General features: G+C 54.0%; 6 protein-coding genes across 6 annotated transcripts; 3 read left to right on the forward strand and 3 right to left on the reverse strand.

Annotated features, from left to right (window-relative positions):
- Positions 1-14: 14 nt before the first annotated feature.
- Positions 15-3,611, reverse strand: ACRALDRAFT_2025905 (uncharacterized protein; the record flags this gene model as incomplete). Its single annotated transcript, XM_071020360.1, has 3 exons — positions 15-2,890; positions 3,003-3,546; positions 3,603-3,611. 3 exons carry the CDS (start codon positions 3,609-3,611, stop codon positions 15-17), a joined length of 3,429 nt encoding a protein of 1,142 aa, XP_070877327.1.
- A 757-nt stretch (positions 3,612-4,368) lies between these two features.
- On the reverse strand, positions 4,369-5,499 carry ACRALDRAFT_1015288 (uncharacterized protein; the record flags this gene model as incomplete). Its single annotated transcript, XM_071014728.1, has 3 exons — positions 4,369-5,095; positions 5,178-5,409; positions 5,472-5,499. Coding segments are annotated over 3 exons (987 nt in total), but the record flags the coding sequence as incomplete, so codon positions are not given.
- Positions 5,500-6,031: 532 nt separating this feature from the next.
- Positions 6,032-7,115, forward strand: ACRALDRAFT_1061507 (uncharacterized protein). The gene has a single exon (XM_071016439.1). It carries the CDS (start codon positions 6,205-6,207, stop codon positions 6,421-6,423), a length of 219 nt encoding a protein of 72 aa, XP_070877329.1. The 5' UTR covers positions 6,032-6,204; the 3' UTR covers positions 6,424-7,115.
- A 63-nt stretch (positions 7,116-7,178) lies between these two features.
- On the reverse strand, positions 7,179-7,761 carry ACRALDRAFT_1061508 (uncharacterized protein; the record flags this gene model as incomplete). Its single annotated transcript, XM_071016440.1, has 1 exon — positions 7,179-7,761. A coding segment is annotated over exon 1 (289 nt), but the record flags the coding sequence as incomplete, so codon positions are not given.
- Positions 7,762-8,921: 1,160 nt separating this feature from the next.
- Positions 8,922-11,290, forward strand: ACRALDRAFT_1061509 (uncharacterized protein). Its single transcript, XM_071016441.1, has 2 exons — positions 8,922-9,393; positions 9,585-11,290. Exons 1-2 carry the CDS (start codon positions 9,328-9,330, stop codon positions 10,488-10,490), a joined length of 972 nt encoding a protein of 323 aa, XP_070877331.1. The 5' UTR covers positions 8,922-9,327; the 3' UTR covers positions 10,491-11,290.
- An 883-nt stretch (positions 11,291-12,173) lies between these two features.
- Positions 12,174-12,638, forward strand: ACRALDRAFT_207486 (uncharacterized protein; the record flags this gene model as incomplete). The annotated part of the gene is made up of 5 exons (XM_071022256.1): positions 12,174-12,199; positions 12,238-12,307; positions 12,349-12,387; positions 12,433-12,518; positions 12,620-12,638. 5 exons carry the CDS (start codon positions 12,174-12,176, stop codon positions 12,636-12,638), a joined length of 240 nt encoding a protein of 79 aa, XP_070877332.1.
- Between the last annotated feature and the right edge of the window lie 128 nt (positions 12,639-12,766).

Genomic DNA, 12,766 nt, shown 5'->3' on the forward strand with positions numbered 1-12,766 from the left:
GGGGGGAAAGAAACTCACTTGTCAAACCGAAGGATTCGTCCCAGCACCGGAACCAGCTGCTCCCGTAGCTTATTGTCCCTCTGCTCCAGGAATTGAAGCAGAATCGTCTTCAGATACATCGTGTCGCTACTGGGCGCCGTTGACCCGTTTAGCCCCGACCGCGACGAGTCCATGGAGCTGCGCTCCGAGCTCAGGCTCGACCCCAGCTTGGCCTGTACCGACTTGAGGTCCCTCGACACCTTGTCGTACCGCTGCTTCGACTCCTCCAGCAGCTTCCGCAGGTCCGTCTTCTGCCTCTCCGCGTCGCGCACCTGCTGCTCCGAAGCGTCCAGCGCCGCCCGGAGATCTGACGTCGCCGCCTGCATCTCCGCCACCTCCGCCTCCGCCCTCTCCTCCACCGCCTCGAGCACCTCCCGCCGCCGCCGCCACTCGCGCTCCCGCATCTCCAGCTCCTCCTTCTCGCGCCCGAGGCTCTTCACCTCGCGCTCGAGGTCGCGCAGCTTCTGCCGCTGCTCTTCCAGCTCCCGCGTCTTGCGACGCGCCAGCGTGCTGGCCTCTTCCTCGATCCGGTCCCGCTCCTCAATCGCCGCCTCCATCCGTCCCCGCATCTCCCGCACCTTGCTGTCCGCCTGTTGATCCATGTCCGCCAGGAGACCACGCATCCTCTCGGCCTCGCGGCTCCGTTCCGAGAGGTGCTTGTGGATCTCGGCCAGCTCTTCCTCGAGCGACTCCGACTGCGACCGCGCCTCCTTGAGCTGGAGAGTGAGCTCCGCCGTCTGGTCGCGCATGCTGCCCAAGAGGCCCTGCGCGTTGGCATACTGCTGCTTCTTCAGTTCCGTTTCCTCCTGCAACACCCCCTTCTCCGCCCGGAGCTCCTCGACTTTCCTCTCGAGCTCCTTCACCCTCGGCCTCAGCCTGTTCGCCTCGTCCCGAACCGCCTGGAGCTCCCGAGCCATCTCTTCTTTCGCCGCGCTCATCTCCTTCTTCTCGGCTTCGGACCGCCGGAGGTCGCGCCCAGAAATCCTCTGGGCGTCCTCGAGACGCTGCCGGTTGTAGGTTTCGGCTGCAAGCTTCTCTCGAATCGACTTCACCTCCGTTTCGCGGTCTGCCGCCAGACGCTGCGTCTTGTTCAGCTCCATCTTCAAATCTCGCTCCCTCCTCTCCAGGCTGCGCAGCTCGGCATTCTTCGCCGTCAGTTCCTCCTTTGTCGACTTGAGCGCCGCCGAATCCTGTCGCAGCGCCTTCATCTCGGGCTGTGCTTTCTGCAGCACCTCCCGGAGATCGGCCAAGTCCTTATAGCGGTTCTGCGCAAGCTGCTCCGTCGCCGCCAAGTCGGTTTGGAGACTCTCCGCCTTGAACTTCACTTCCTCGTACTCTTCTTTCAAGCTGTCCAATTCACCCTGAAGTTTGGTGGTATGTGCCTGGGCACCAGTAGCAGCATTCCCAACCTCTTTCTCCAACTCCTCGATCCTGGCCGTTAGCTCCGCCTTCTCTGCCTTGAGTGTCTTGATCTGATCCTTGGCTTCGACGTGGCCTTGACCAATGTCGGTGAGTTCGTCGCGTAGAATCTCAATCTCTTCCATAAGGTCCTCTTCCGTCTTGCGCTGCTTCGATAGTCGCTCAATCTGCGCATCCTTCTCCGTAACTTCCTTGGTGAGCCGCGCGATTTCCGCCTCAAGACCCTCCGACGACTTGTTCTCTTTTGAATCCTCGACTGCCGGCTCGCTAGGCTGAGTGGCGGCTCCACTGGCCGCACCGGGCGCAGATGGGCCACCGGTTGCGCCGCCTTTCTTCTTTCTCTTCTGCTTCTTCTTGTTGGATGTGGTGGTTGTCGGCCCCGATTCTGCAGATGCCGGCTGTGGTGCGCTCGGCGTCGATGTGGTGGGCGCGGCTTCCTGCTTCTTAGTGAGCTCTGCGATCTTGGCCTCGTCCTCGGATTTGAGTTTCTTGAGCTCGTCAATCGACTGGGTGAGCTGTTCAATTTTTTTATCTGATTCAAACTTTGCCCGAATAAGCTTTTCTGCTTGGGCGTGTTCCTTGTCAGCTCGGGCGGCCGATTCTGAAGCCTTCGTCTCCGATCCCTCGAGTGAGGAACTCAGGCTTTCCAGTTCAGACTTGAGGGAGCTCTCAGTTTGTGCAAGTTCCGCCTGGGCCTTCTCCAATCGCTCATTTAAGGAGGTGATCTCGGCGTCTTTAGCATCCAATTGGCTTTGTAGAGAAGAACCAAGGGCAGCCGCATCGCGCAGCTCGCTGGCCTCGCGCATAGACTTTTCAAGGTTCTCGACGAGCTCGACGCTCGACTCTTGGGCGACAGCGAGTTCCTGCTTCAGCGATTCCACTTCGGCGTTGAGTTTCTCAATCTGTTCCGCTTTGGCAGCCACATCGGCCTGTAGTTGGGGTATTTCGTCATCGTAAGAGAAGAACTCTTCGTTCTTTTCCGGCTTTGTCGGCTCGTCTCCTTCCTGAGGTTTCTGCTTCGGCGAGAACAGACCCAAGACGGACTGAACAGGAGACTTGCTAGACGAAGGGCTTCGAACATGTCCGCTCGTGGTTTCGCCGTTCTCTTCCGATGTAGTCTCTTGCTTGTCGTCCACGGCGGCGGCTGCGTCGGCGGTCGGTTGACCAGCTTTCAAGGTAGCCACTTCTTCCCTCAAGACAACAATGTCTTTCACTGCCTGATCGTACTTCTTCTTAAAATCATCCTTCTCGACGGATACCTTCTTGTACTCTTCCATGACAAGTTGCTCTTTCATCTTTAACGAGTTGAGAAATTCAACCAGTGCCTCGGGCTCCCGAATCGAGCCGACGCTCGTGTGTTCTCTGAGGGCGCGTTCGAAAGGCTCAATGGATGTCGCGCGGCTGTGGGCGATTCTATAGGACCGTAGAAGCTCTGAGAAAGAAAAAGAGAGAGAAAAAAAAAAGTCAGCTAAAGAACGGATCCACGATGCGATGTGTGCGCAAGAGGCGCCTGGAATGCGCCAAGGACCTGCCGAGGAACGTACCAGGGTAGGTCGCCTCCAACTTATCCAACTTGCGAAGTCGAGCGCGGATCTCCGGCGGGAGGTTGCTAGCGTTCGTCGAAGTGGCAGAGTTGTCGGTCTTCTTGGCCTGCACTTCCGACGATTTTTCAGAGGCATTCTTCTCCTGCTCGTCCTTCCCACTCTGCTGCGGCGGCGCCGGGGTCCCTGAAGGTCGGGACACCGGATCGCCCTCCGCCTTGACATCTGCCATGGCTACAGACTTTGGTGTTCCCGCTCGACTCGGTTCATCGCTATCGTCCAACGCAAACGCCGCCTCAAAGACGGCGGGGTCAGGGTTGGCCGCGGCGTCCGTAGCCGCGTCTTGACTTCCAGCTTTTTGCGCGCGAGTCCTCTTGCCTTGGGACGAGGAAGTGGTTCGCGAGGTCCCCGCAGAGGAAGACGTGCGCTGGAGTGTCGAGGGCTGCTCGGTCTTCTGTCTCGCTTGCTCTTCAGCGATCGTCCGGTCGATCGAGGCTTTGATTCTCTTCGGTTCGCTCCTGTCAGCTAGGAAGGCCATAGACCATGTCTAGGAGTGACGGCGAAGGGAAGGGGGTAGATGCGGCAAAGACCACGGAGACTGACCTGGAACATTATAACGTCCGACGAGGGCGGCGTCTCAGGAACCTGAGAGCTTCACCCTGGTTTCTGGATCAGGACCCTACCGGTAGCTTATCGCCGAAGTTGCAAGCAATATCGGCATTGTAAATCAAGAGGTAATTGGTATTATCGAGTTGCTGAGTCTTTGTATGTAACGGCGGACGCTGCGGTGTTCGACGACGGTGGAGAGAACGTGGAAGTCTTCAGATTAATGACCACCCTGTTGTTGGGGGCAGGCAGTGCTGAATCGGTACGTACTGATTGTGCCAAGGACGTGATTATATAATCAAGATATCAAGGTAGGAACGTTGGCATATTTACGGATGCAAGGGGAGGATAAATTACATCAAGGGCTACGACATGGAAACAGCAGCCGCGCATGTCGAGAAAACATGACCTTGCTGCATTGCATCACGCATGCATGACACATAGCGCTTTGCATGAACATTTATTTCTAGATTCAGTGGACAATTTAAACCCAGGTTTTGCATAACGGCCAAACAACCACACTAAGTAGGTAGGTATAGGAATAAAGCGACGGTGAGCATGACTGTTCGCAATGACAACCCTTCTCTCAATCTTTCCTGCTCCTCCGTTTCCTTGGGCCCGAGTTGTTGTGCTTCCCTGTACTCTGGCCATCATCCTCTCCAAGCTCCATTGCCTCCCCAGTATCCTCGTCATCCTCCTCATCATCGGCCTTGAATTCTTCTCCAGCGGGAATGTCATCATCCGCGGCCTCCCGCGTGCTTTGCAGCGCCTCCTTGACAAGACGCTTCCCCTCGTCCATCTCGCCGTTTGCCGCACCGCATGTCATGCATTTCCACGTCCCAATCTCCGCCAAAGTCTTTGTCCCCGGTGGCGCTTGGCCATTGACAAGCCGGCAGTTCTGGCAGATGAGCACGATGCGGTTCCTGGGCGCCGTTTCGTCCTCGCCGAGGAGCAGATCCAGAATGCGGTCGTACCAGTGGGGGCCGTTGTCTCCAGAGCCGCTATGGGATGCGTAATGTTGCGGCGGAGGGGGCTGTGCGTATGCATTGGGCGCAAACTCGGCCGAGGGCTCGAGACTAGCAGCGTGGGGCGCGGCCGGGGGCGGCGGTGGGAAGCGAGGATCGTGGCCTGGTTGCGGAGTTCCGGCATGATGGGTAGGTCCGTCGGGTCGTCTGATGTTGGCGGTCGGCGGAGGGGGCATGGTCGTGCGGCCTGTAGCGACTTGTTTTGCCTTGCCACCGTCCCCTGCTGTTTCGGCACCGTCTTCCTCGCCTTTGTCGCCGAGGGTGGGCTTCCGCTTACCCTTGCCCGACTTCCCCTCGGTGCCCCCATATTTCTCCAGCAACTGAAGGGTCGAGTCGTACTTGGTGGCGTCTTTCAGTTTTTGAATCGTCTTCGTCCGTTCGTCTTGATGCTCTTTGAGCCGCGCAGAAAGGCTTTCGATTCGGAAGTTGAAGAAGGCCGCAAGAGCCGTTCGTATGACGTATATCCTGGAATCCACGCGATGTTAGTTAAATCAAAATGGCTCCGGAATACAACCCGCAATGTGATAGTCTCTGAGGACAAACTCACGCAACGGGGCCTCCTGCTACCCCGGCCCAGTCCCACGGTCCCATGTTCTGGTATCCAACAACCAGAAGCTGTACAATGACGAGAATCAGGTATGCCACGGAGAAGTACAGCATACAAAGGACGCGTGCGCGGCGAGACGATGCCCTCGTCTGCTCAAGTCGCGACTGGGAGTCGGTGATCTTGGCGGACAGCGCCGAGAGAGTTTTCTCGAACGAGGCGGGGGAAGAGTCATCTCTCTGTATCGTCATTCCGTGTTAGCCTGTCCGTGGCTGCGAATTTCGGAGCTAGAGTTACTTGCCCTCCATGGCCAGAAAGATACCATGACGACGGATGAATAATAACGTCACCTAGTGTACCATCCCCAGGCCCCGAGAAGAAGAGACACGCGTGTGTAGGAGAATGATTTTTCAAGTCTCTCCCTAAGTAGTCAGTCAATAGAGTGACGGTTGAAAGATCTGGTAGAATGGGAAATGTGGACAATAATGGCGACAGCCCGCCAATGGGTCACTTTGATAGCGCAACCAGGCAGCCGTCGTCATCAATTTGAGGAGTTTGAATCGATCACCAGCTTGGGAATTCTGTCGGTGTGGAAGCTTCGACACTGAGCGAAGCGGCCAGCTTGCAGCCCACCAATGAAGCATTGCCACAGCTGGAAGCTGTGGCTCCCACCTGACCCACTTCGGACGCAGTTCCCCGCACCTCACCTCCATTCTCGGAAAGCTGCGATCAGGTCGCCGGTGGCTCTTATCCTCGGAGACACAGTTCAGTAATTACATTATTTACATTACGGCCAACTTCGCTATGGAAGTGTGGACTTGGATCTTCTGAGAAAGACGTCGTGAGTCACCCAAGGTAATATTACCTCTTCTTCCTTTCTTTCTGTTCCGTTTACCCGGAGCAAGAGGCGGTCCTCTATCTTGAGCTCTAGACTGCTGGCAGTAAACAGGTCTCTAACTGCCCATTAGAAGACAGTTACATGGTGGCAGAAACCGGTAATTGTCTCGACGTATGCCCACGTTTTAGAACTATGCATTATCCCAGCGACCCGCTCCCCCAAAGCTATTGCATCCAATTATCATCTCCCCGAGACGGCTTCCGCCTCTCCGTTTCACTTGGCCTCGATAACCGACGCTCCGACGTGCTCGACTCTTCTGCCCCCTGTCAATTATCTAACATGCAATGGCAAAGAGGCGTCCGGCTCGCCTTGGACACCGTCGATTTCCATCACATGCCAACATCAGAATGAACTGCAGGGTGCGAGTATGTAGAATGAGAGCGAGTCATTTTATCAAATCGAATCTCTAGCAGCGCATCAACACGCACCTACCAACCAACCGTGGGCTCTGTCCAAGGTCTTCATCAAAAGAGTTCTATGAATCTTGGACGCTGGGAGTGATGAACGCGCGTATAGTATTCCAAAAGGTGAAATGGATACCATAGACCAGCTCGTGCGTTGCAGCTAGCCCCTGGTGAAAAGCCGACGTCCTGCCGTCCTGGCGCACAATCAACTCCGGCTCCTCAACTTGGCTTGGAAGCTTAAGTTGATTAGATCGACTTGGCGATCTGGATGGACCTCAACGGCGAAGAACCGACCTGCATAGGCCTCGTGGAGGTTTACCTAGCGTCTGAAGATCAGGACGTGGGACCTATGTATTCGTAGGCAATGATCGAAATCGCCTCTTGCTCCGTTTTCCCCATGGAATTCCGATTCGGGTTTAGAGCCCGGGTCCAGGAAGCGTCCATTAAGCTTATTCTACAACAAGCTCCCCACAATCTTCGCGTCTTCTGTCGTATATTGCGTCAGTCATTTTAATCGTCGTCCGCAAGCATTGAGTACCGATATGCCTGTAGGAAAGAAGGAATTTCACACGAGTTCTGATGTTTCCAACTCAACTTAATAAATACTAACACAGTGCAAAAGGCGGGAGAGCATCTTCGAAACGAAACGAAACGAAAAACTGAAGAAGAATGATCGAGATTGGCGCAGCGGGAGACTTCAGAGTACAATGAGCATGTACATATGCCATTACCTACCTAGGTACCTACCTACCTAGGCTAAGATGGACCTCTCCCCGCATGGGTTTGACATATCCGCTGCTAAATTAAGTACCTTCTGATTTCGACGCCGTCGCGTGGGCGTGCCACCACCGGTTGCCAGATTGCATAAGTCTGTTGGGCGTGGAGTTCTCTCGGGATCATTTCTCCCTCCCTCTTCTCGCACCTCCCTCAGGTAATGACTGTCTATTTCAAAACAGATTTCCGCTTGCGCACTCAAGGACCATCCTCCCCGAAGAACCAGCCGGTGGACCGCTGTAGAGTGTCCGGGCCCGCCGAGTTTGCCCATTGCAGATCACCATAATATCTCCACGGGCGATGAGCGCGCAATGCAATTCCTCGTCATGGAGAGTATCTAGCAGAACTCACAGCAAGTAGAAGGCTTCAGTTCAAGTTGCCGATCCACTTTATTAGAGTTTAAGGGACGAATCTCCGATGAAAGCGGGGATACCACCCATTACCTATTGTGGAGTTGAACGGCTCAATTGGCTGGACCAGGCTAAGAAGACCGGTAGACGTCTATCAGGAACCGTTGTCAAAAAGCATACCACTCGGAATAAGAGAAAAAAAAAATCAAAGACGGAAAGATAAGGCAAAAGACGGATAACAGAGAGTATTGTCGAGTTCTGGAGTGAAGCTTTCAGGGTGCCTTTTTGGAGTAGATCGGAGTAGAGTCTAGAAGAGTCGAATTCGGTAGCGGGAAAGGACGGACGTGGGGATATGCAAGATTTTGATGACTAAACATATGATGCAAGTACTAGGTGACCCGACCCACAGGTTCTCTTTTCCGCTTGGATTGGTGGATCGGTACTTCTACACTAGCTTACCAAGCGCTACTCTAGGCTATTGGTCAACATGATTCGATTCTGTAGCGGAATGGGCCGTTACGATGGAGGGTACTTACGTCAGGCCATTTATCCCCACTCTCGAACGTTCGTTCTCGCCGTTACGAGCACGGAGTCGGTGCTGGATCTTTATATGACGTCACATCCACGGTTCCGCTCAGCGATCACGATGCCAAGGAGGATTGAACAATGCAGCTTCCTCGTGGGCCGCTGATTGGAATTTGGGCACTCAGAATTCAGTGACGAAACATGATTATGATACCGCCTTTAACCCCTCCCCTCGATAGGTCTCGTTACTGGGAGAATGCACTGGTTATGTTGTCGGAGCCGGGGCCTTTGCCCGCCGTCTCATCACCATTCATACAACTGGCGCGGCGCTTGACCTGGCCGAGGGAGTATTTAGGTTCAGGCCGACCTGGGAGTAACAAGTGATCATCGACACTCAAGCTGTCACTTCTGTAAGTGCAAAAGTGCAACGCCCCCTGGTCCACGGCACTAGGCCCGGCAGAGTTTGGTTCCAATCGGGGACGCGGAACCGTTCCCAACGGCGACACCACAAGGCCGAAACCGGCATAGCCGCTTCGGTGCCGGTTGTCCCCACTTCACCACATGGTAGACCCGCATTTGCCCCTCCATCAAGCCATCTAGCCATCCTATCGCCCCTCTTACCGTCCGTTCCCAAGCATGTTGCTCCGTCAAATGGTCCCGAGCTTCTTTTCCATCTGTTCCAACAATAGCTCGGAAATCACTTGGCATGTCTTGGCTCGACTTATTTTTCCGTCATTTCTTTTGATACGTTGTATTTTCTAGTTTTTTTTTTCCCTTATTTCCGATTTTTTTTTAACTTCGCCGGGAGCATACCTGGTCGGACTTAGTCCAATGCCCCTCGTATGACGTGTACAGGCCAATGGGCAGTTCGTTCGCTCGTCCCCGCCTCCGGACTGCCGATTGAGAGCGAATCCGTGGCTCTTCGGCCGCTTACCCGCCTATGTTACGTCTTCATGCGCTGTGCTTCACTAAGCTCGGGCCTTTGAACCTTCAACGTTTATATCTAAGCCCCTCGCTTTCGCAAACTTCCACTTCAGTCTCTCTTATTTTTTTGGAAACTCATCACCGTCACCACCGTCACCGCCGCCACCACCTTCACCACTGTCACCACCTTCACCATCTTCACCACCACCACCGCCAAACATCCTTCAACACCACTACCACCACGACTACCACAAAACATACCTTCAACTGGCTATAACATGGACACAGCCATTATTCCCAATCGCTTCAACCGCGGCCACTTCTCCCAGCCCAGCCTCACAATAGTAAGTAAAGTGCTTGCTTTACATTTCAGCACCCCTTTACCCCTCACTGGTTTTCCCATCCATTCGCCAGCCAAGGTGTATTGGTTCCTAGTTACGACGAACCCGTCGCTCTTTTCCCCTACGATGACACATTTTCGCAGCTTTAAAGTCGCACGCGAGAAGGAAAGTCTGCTAACCCAACATTGCTTTAGAACCCCACAGAGATCCTACCTGTCCCTCTCTACGACGCTCAACACGATTTCAGCGCCGATTCAGCGCCATCAAGAGGCTCACCCCATTCCCCGATCTTCACCGACCCTTTCCAACTTCCCATTGAATCCGAGTGGGCGAATTACCTTGAGAAACCCTCCATGTCTTCTGACCTCAACGTCTTCTATGGCGAATCTTTCGGCCGCCCCATGACTTTCATGAATGCGCCAAATGGAGACACCAGCCCGTCTACCAATGCCGTTGACCTCATGGCTGAGAGCCCCATCTTCACCCGTGACGACCTCAACGACAACCCTCCTATTTTTCAACCGAGCCTCCCAACTGGTGCGCCTGCTCGGCCCAGCTATACATCGACTCGCAACAACAGCATCCAATCAACTCAGAGCTCCGAGTCGCAAGCCACCAGCCAGCGAAGCACCCGCCGACGACCGACCCGCGCGACCCAGCTGAAGCGAAAGTCGGTCAGCTCCGAGTCCATGTCGTCGCGCTCGGCTTCGCCGGAGCCCCGCGCCCGACGCACCAAGTACTCCGATCCCAGCAAGAACCCCCACAACCTCATAGAGAAGCGCTACCGCGTGAATATAAACGAGAAGATCATCGCCCTACGCGATTCCGTCCCCTCCCTCCGCTGCGTCGTGCAGCAGAACGAGAACCCAGACCAAGAGGATGGGCCGACGCTCGAGGAGATGAAGGAGGAGCTCGGCGGCCTGATGCCCGCCCGCAAGCTCAACAAGGCCACCATCCTGAGCAAGGCCACCGAGTACATCGTCCACCTGGAGAAGAGGAACCAGAACATGGCCAAGCAGATCGAGGACTTGGAGAAGAGACTCGCCACAGCAGAGCAGTGGCAGGGACCACCATCTGAAGTAACAACATACTGGGCGTGATGCCGAGGATAATACATACAAAGTTCGCTGATGATACCCGGGGCGTTTTGGGAAGACGGCCGTCTGCTGTTTGCGGGGCCAAAGGGACAAAAGGGTACTGCGGGAGACGGGTCCCCAGCGGAAAATCACAAAAGTCCTGCTTGTTTGTCTTTATGTCATTGGTGGTGGTTCGTCCACGCCCATGTTTTGCTTTACAGATGGGAGACTGTACAGTACAGGTACGGATAAGGATAAGGCTCAAGGGTTCACAGGCGTTGACGGAACGGGCTACAAAGGACACAAGGGAGTCATGATTGAAACGATTCTCCAACAACAGCCACTCCATCGGCTCTCACCTCTTTCTGCGGGACATTACTCGTAATGGTATTGGTATTACTTGAACACGATTTCGCGTTACCAATCACTTCGTCGTGCTTATCATACCTCCGTCTGTGTTCTCCACCTAGATCAACTACTACGAAAAATATGTCAATATATGTGGATTAATACGACAACGATTGGAATCACATGTGTCTTCTTACGTCCAACGACGGTAAGGCTCGCTGATCGATAAGGGAGGGGGTGACCAGGTCAGCACTTCCACAGGAGGTAAGGTAAAGGAGTAAAACTATGAGCGCGAGGGCCAGGGCCAAGATTAATATCCCCCGGAAAAAGGCCCCAAGGAAACAACCTTTATGATCGTCTTGCCCTTTCCTTAGGGTATAGAACAGGTTCTAAAGGGTTTGTTTTTTGGTTTGGGTCGGACAGTCCAGCTGCTGCAACAGCAGTACGGTACTACAGACCGGCTTTCACTCACCGTCTCGGGATATTCGGAGGAAGACGACCGAGATGACATGACGTCTCCCGATTCTCCGTTGCCGGTGGACACATCGCCATCAAGGTAGTATATCGACACAGAGGACGCACTTAGAGACTGGAATGTCGCTGGGGCTTGAACGAGAGACTCCGGGGGCACTCGAGACAGTCCTAACAGCCTGGAACTTGTACCTGGGAATCCAACCAGAAAATGCCCAAAAAAAAAAAGGCGCCGAAGGGGAGCTCGAAGATGGTGCGAGGGTACCCGTAACCAAAAATCCCCAAGGCGCATCTTCGTCGCAAATATTAAGAATAGGCACAAGCCACGGATCTCTTGGCGCGAGAGCGCATAAAAATGTAGATTGAGCGCGAGTCATGTAATCTGGGACCGTCGGTATGTACTTCGTAATATGGCGGGGACGACGTCGGGGTCAATTGATTTGCGTCGGAGCTCGGAGCCATTTGCCAGGACGAAGATCATCTCGGCCGAGGTATCGGCGGGTGGCTCGGAAGGGAACTGAACTAACAGAAGTTCACCTCAATGCAAAGAGATTCTGTGACGATTGGTCGGTTATACCAGCGCGGAGCCAGCTACCCAGTCACACAGGCTTCGCGGAACTCATGCTGTTTCTTGATGCGCCAATGCAGCCATGGTAGTAGTGGCCTACCTGTTTGGGCGTCGAAGGGAACTTACTAGAAGCCGTCCTGTCGATTATGGGCAAATGCGAAGGAACTATAGAGGGCGAGTCGAAATGGGAATAACGATGGAACCAAGTGAATGGAAGCCGGGTTGGGATGAGCGATACAACGGCGAGCGACGAAAACCGGCGGGTGAGGGAAGGAAATTCTCGAGACAATACATGGTGTTGATATCGTTGTGTTTGTGTCATGCGTTTTCATGCGTGGGAACAAAGGTGTGGGAAGTCGTCGAGGTTAAAGCCTGAGGATAAAGGGAGGGACAAGAGTTGAACGAGATGGGGTCAGTCAAGGACGAACAATGCTTTGTCGTTAACCATGCGTTGGTGAGAGATCTCTTGATCATAATCACGTTGATGAACTGCAGACAATAGCAGGTCAGATGACCCGGTCGGAGTGCGAGATAGTTTGTTCGATTAGGAGGTAGATGAGAATGAAGACAGAAAAACAGGCAACGTCGCTGGAGGAGCGCGAGATGCCGACGGGAATTGGCACATCAGGGACCTCAGGTGCCACGTACCAGCTGATACTGCGCATGTGGTAATTATGTATTTTACACCATAAACAGGTAGATTACTAAGGTATATGCGGTACATATTTCTTTATTAGGTAATAATCGGATTGCAATGAGGTCCAAGAAGCACCTTTCAGGGGTAATATAACACGGCTTGAACATCTAGGGACTTGTACACTCCCGTACACGCTGCGTCACATCTACAAGGAACTCGTACCGCTATTACACGTGTAGATATCAATTATTTGCCGTGGACTAGGAGTAGTTAATA

Source organism: Sodiomyces alcalophilus (genome assembly GCF_042370955.1).
Source record: "Sodiomyces alcalophilus JCM 7366 unplaced genomic scaffold ACRALscaffold_2, whole genome shotgun sequence".
In the NCBI taxonomy this organism is placed as follows: domain Eukaryota; kingdom Fungi; phylum Ascomycota; class Sordariomycetes; order Glomerellales; family Plectosphaerellaceae; genus Sodiomyces; species Sodiomyces alcalophilus.

Bases quoted from the DNA above. Each gene is read 5' to 3' on its own strand.
- ACRALDRAFT_1061507 (XM_071016439.1), top strand. From the start codon at position 6,205: ATGCATTATCCCAGCGACCCGCTCCCCCAAAGCTATTGCATCCAATTA.
- ACRALDRAFT_1061509 (XM_071016441.1), top strand. From the start codon at position 9,328: ATGGACACAGCCATTATTCCCAATCGCTTCAACCGCGGCCACTTCTCC. The intron at 9,394-9,584 runs GTAAGTAAAGTG...ACATTGCTTTAG, and splicing joins CCCAGCCCAGCCTCACAATA to AACCCCACAGAGATCCTACC.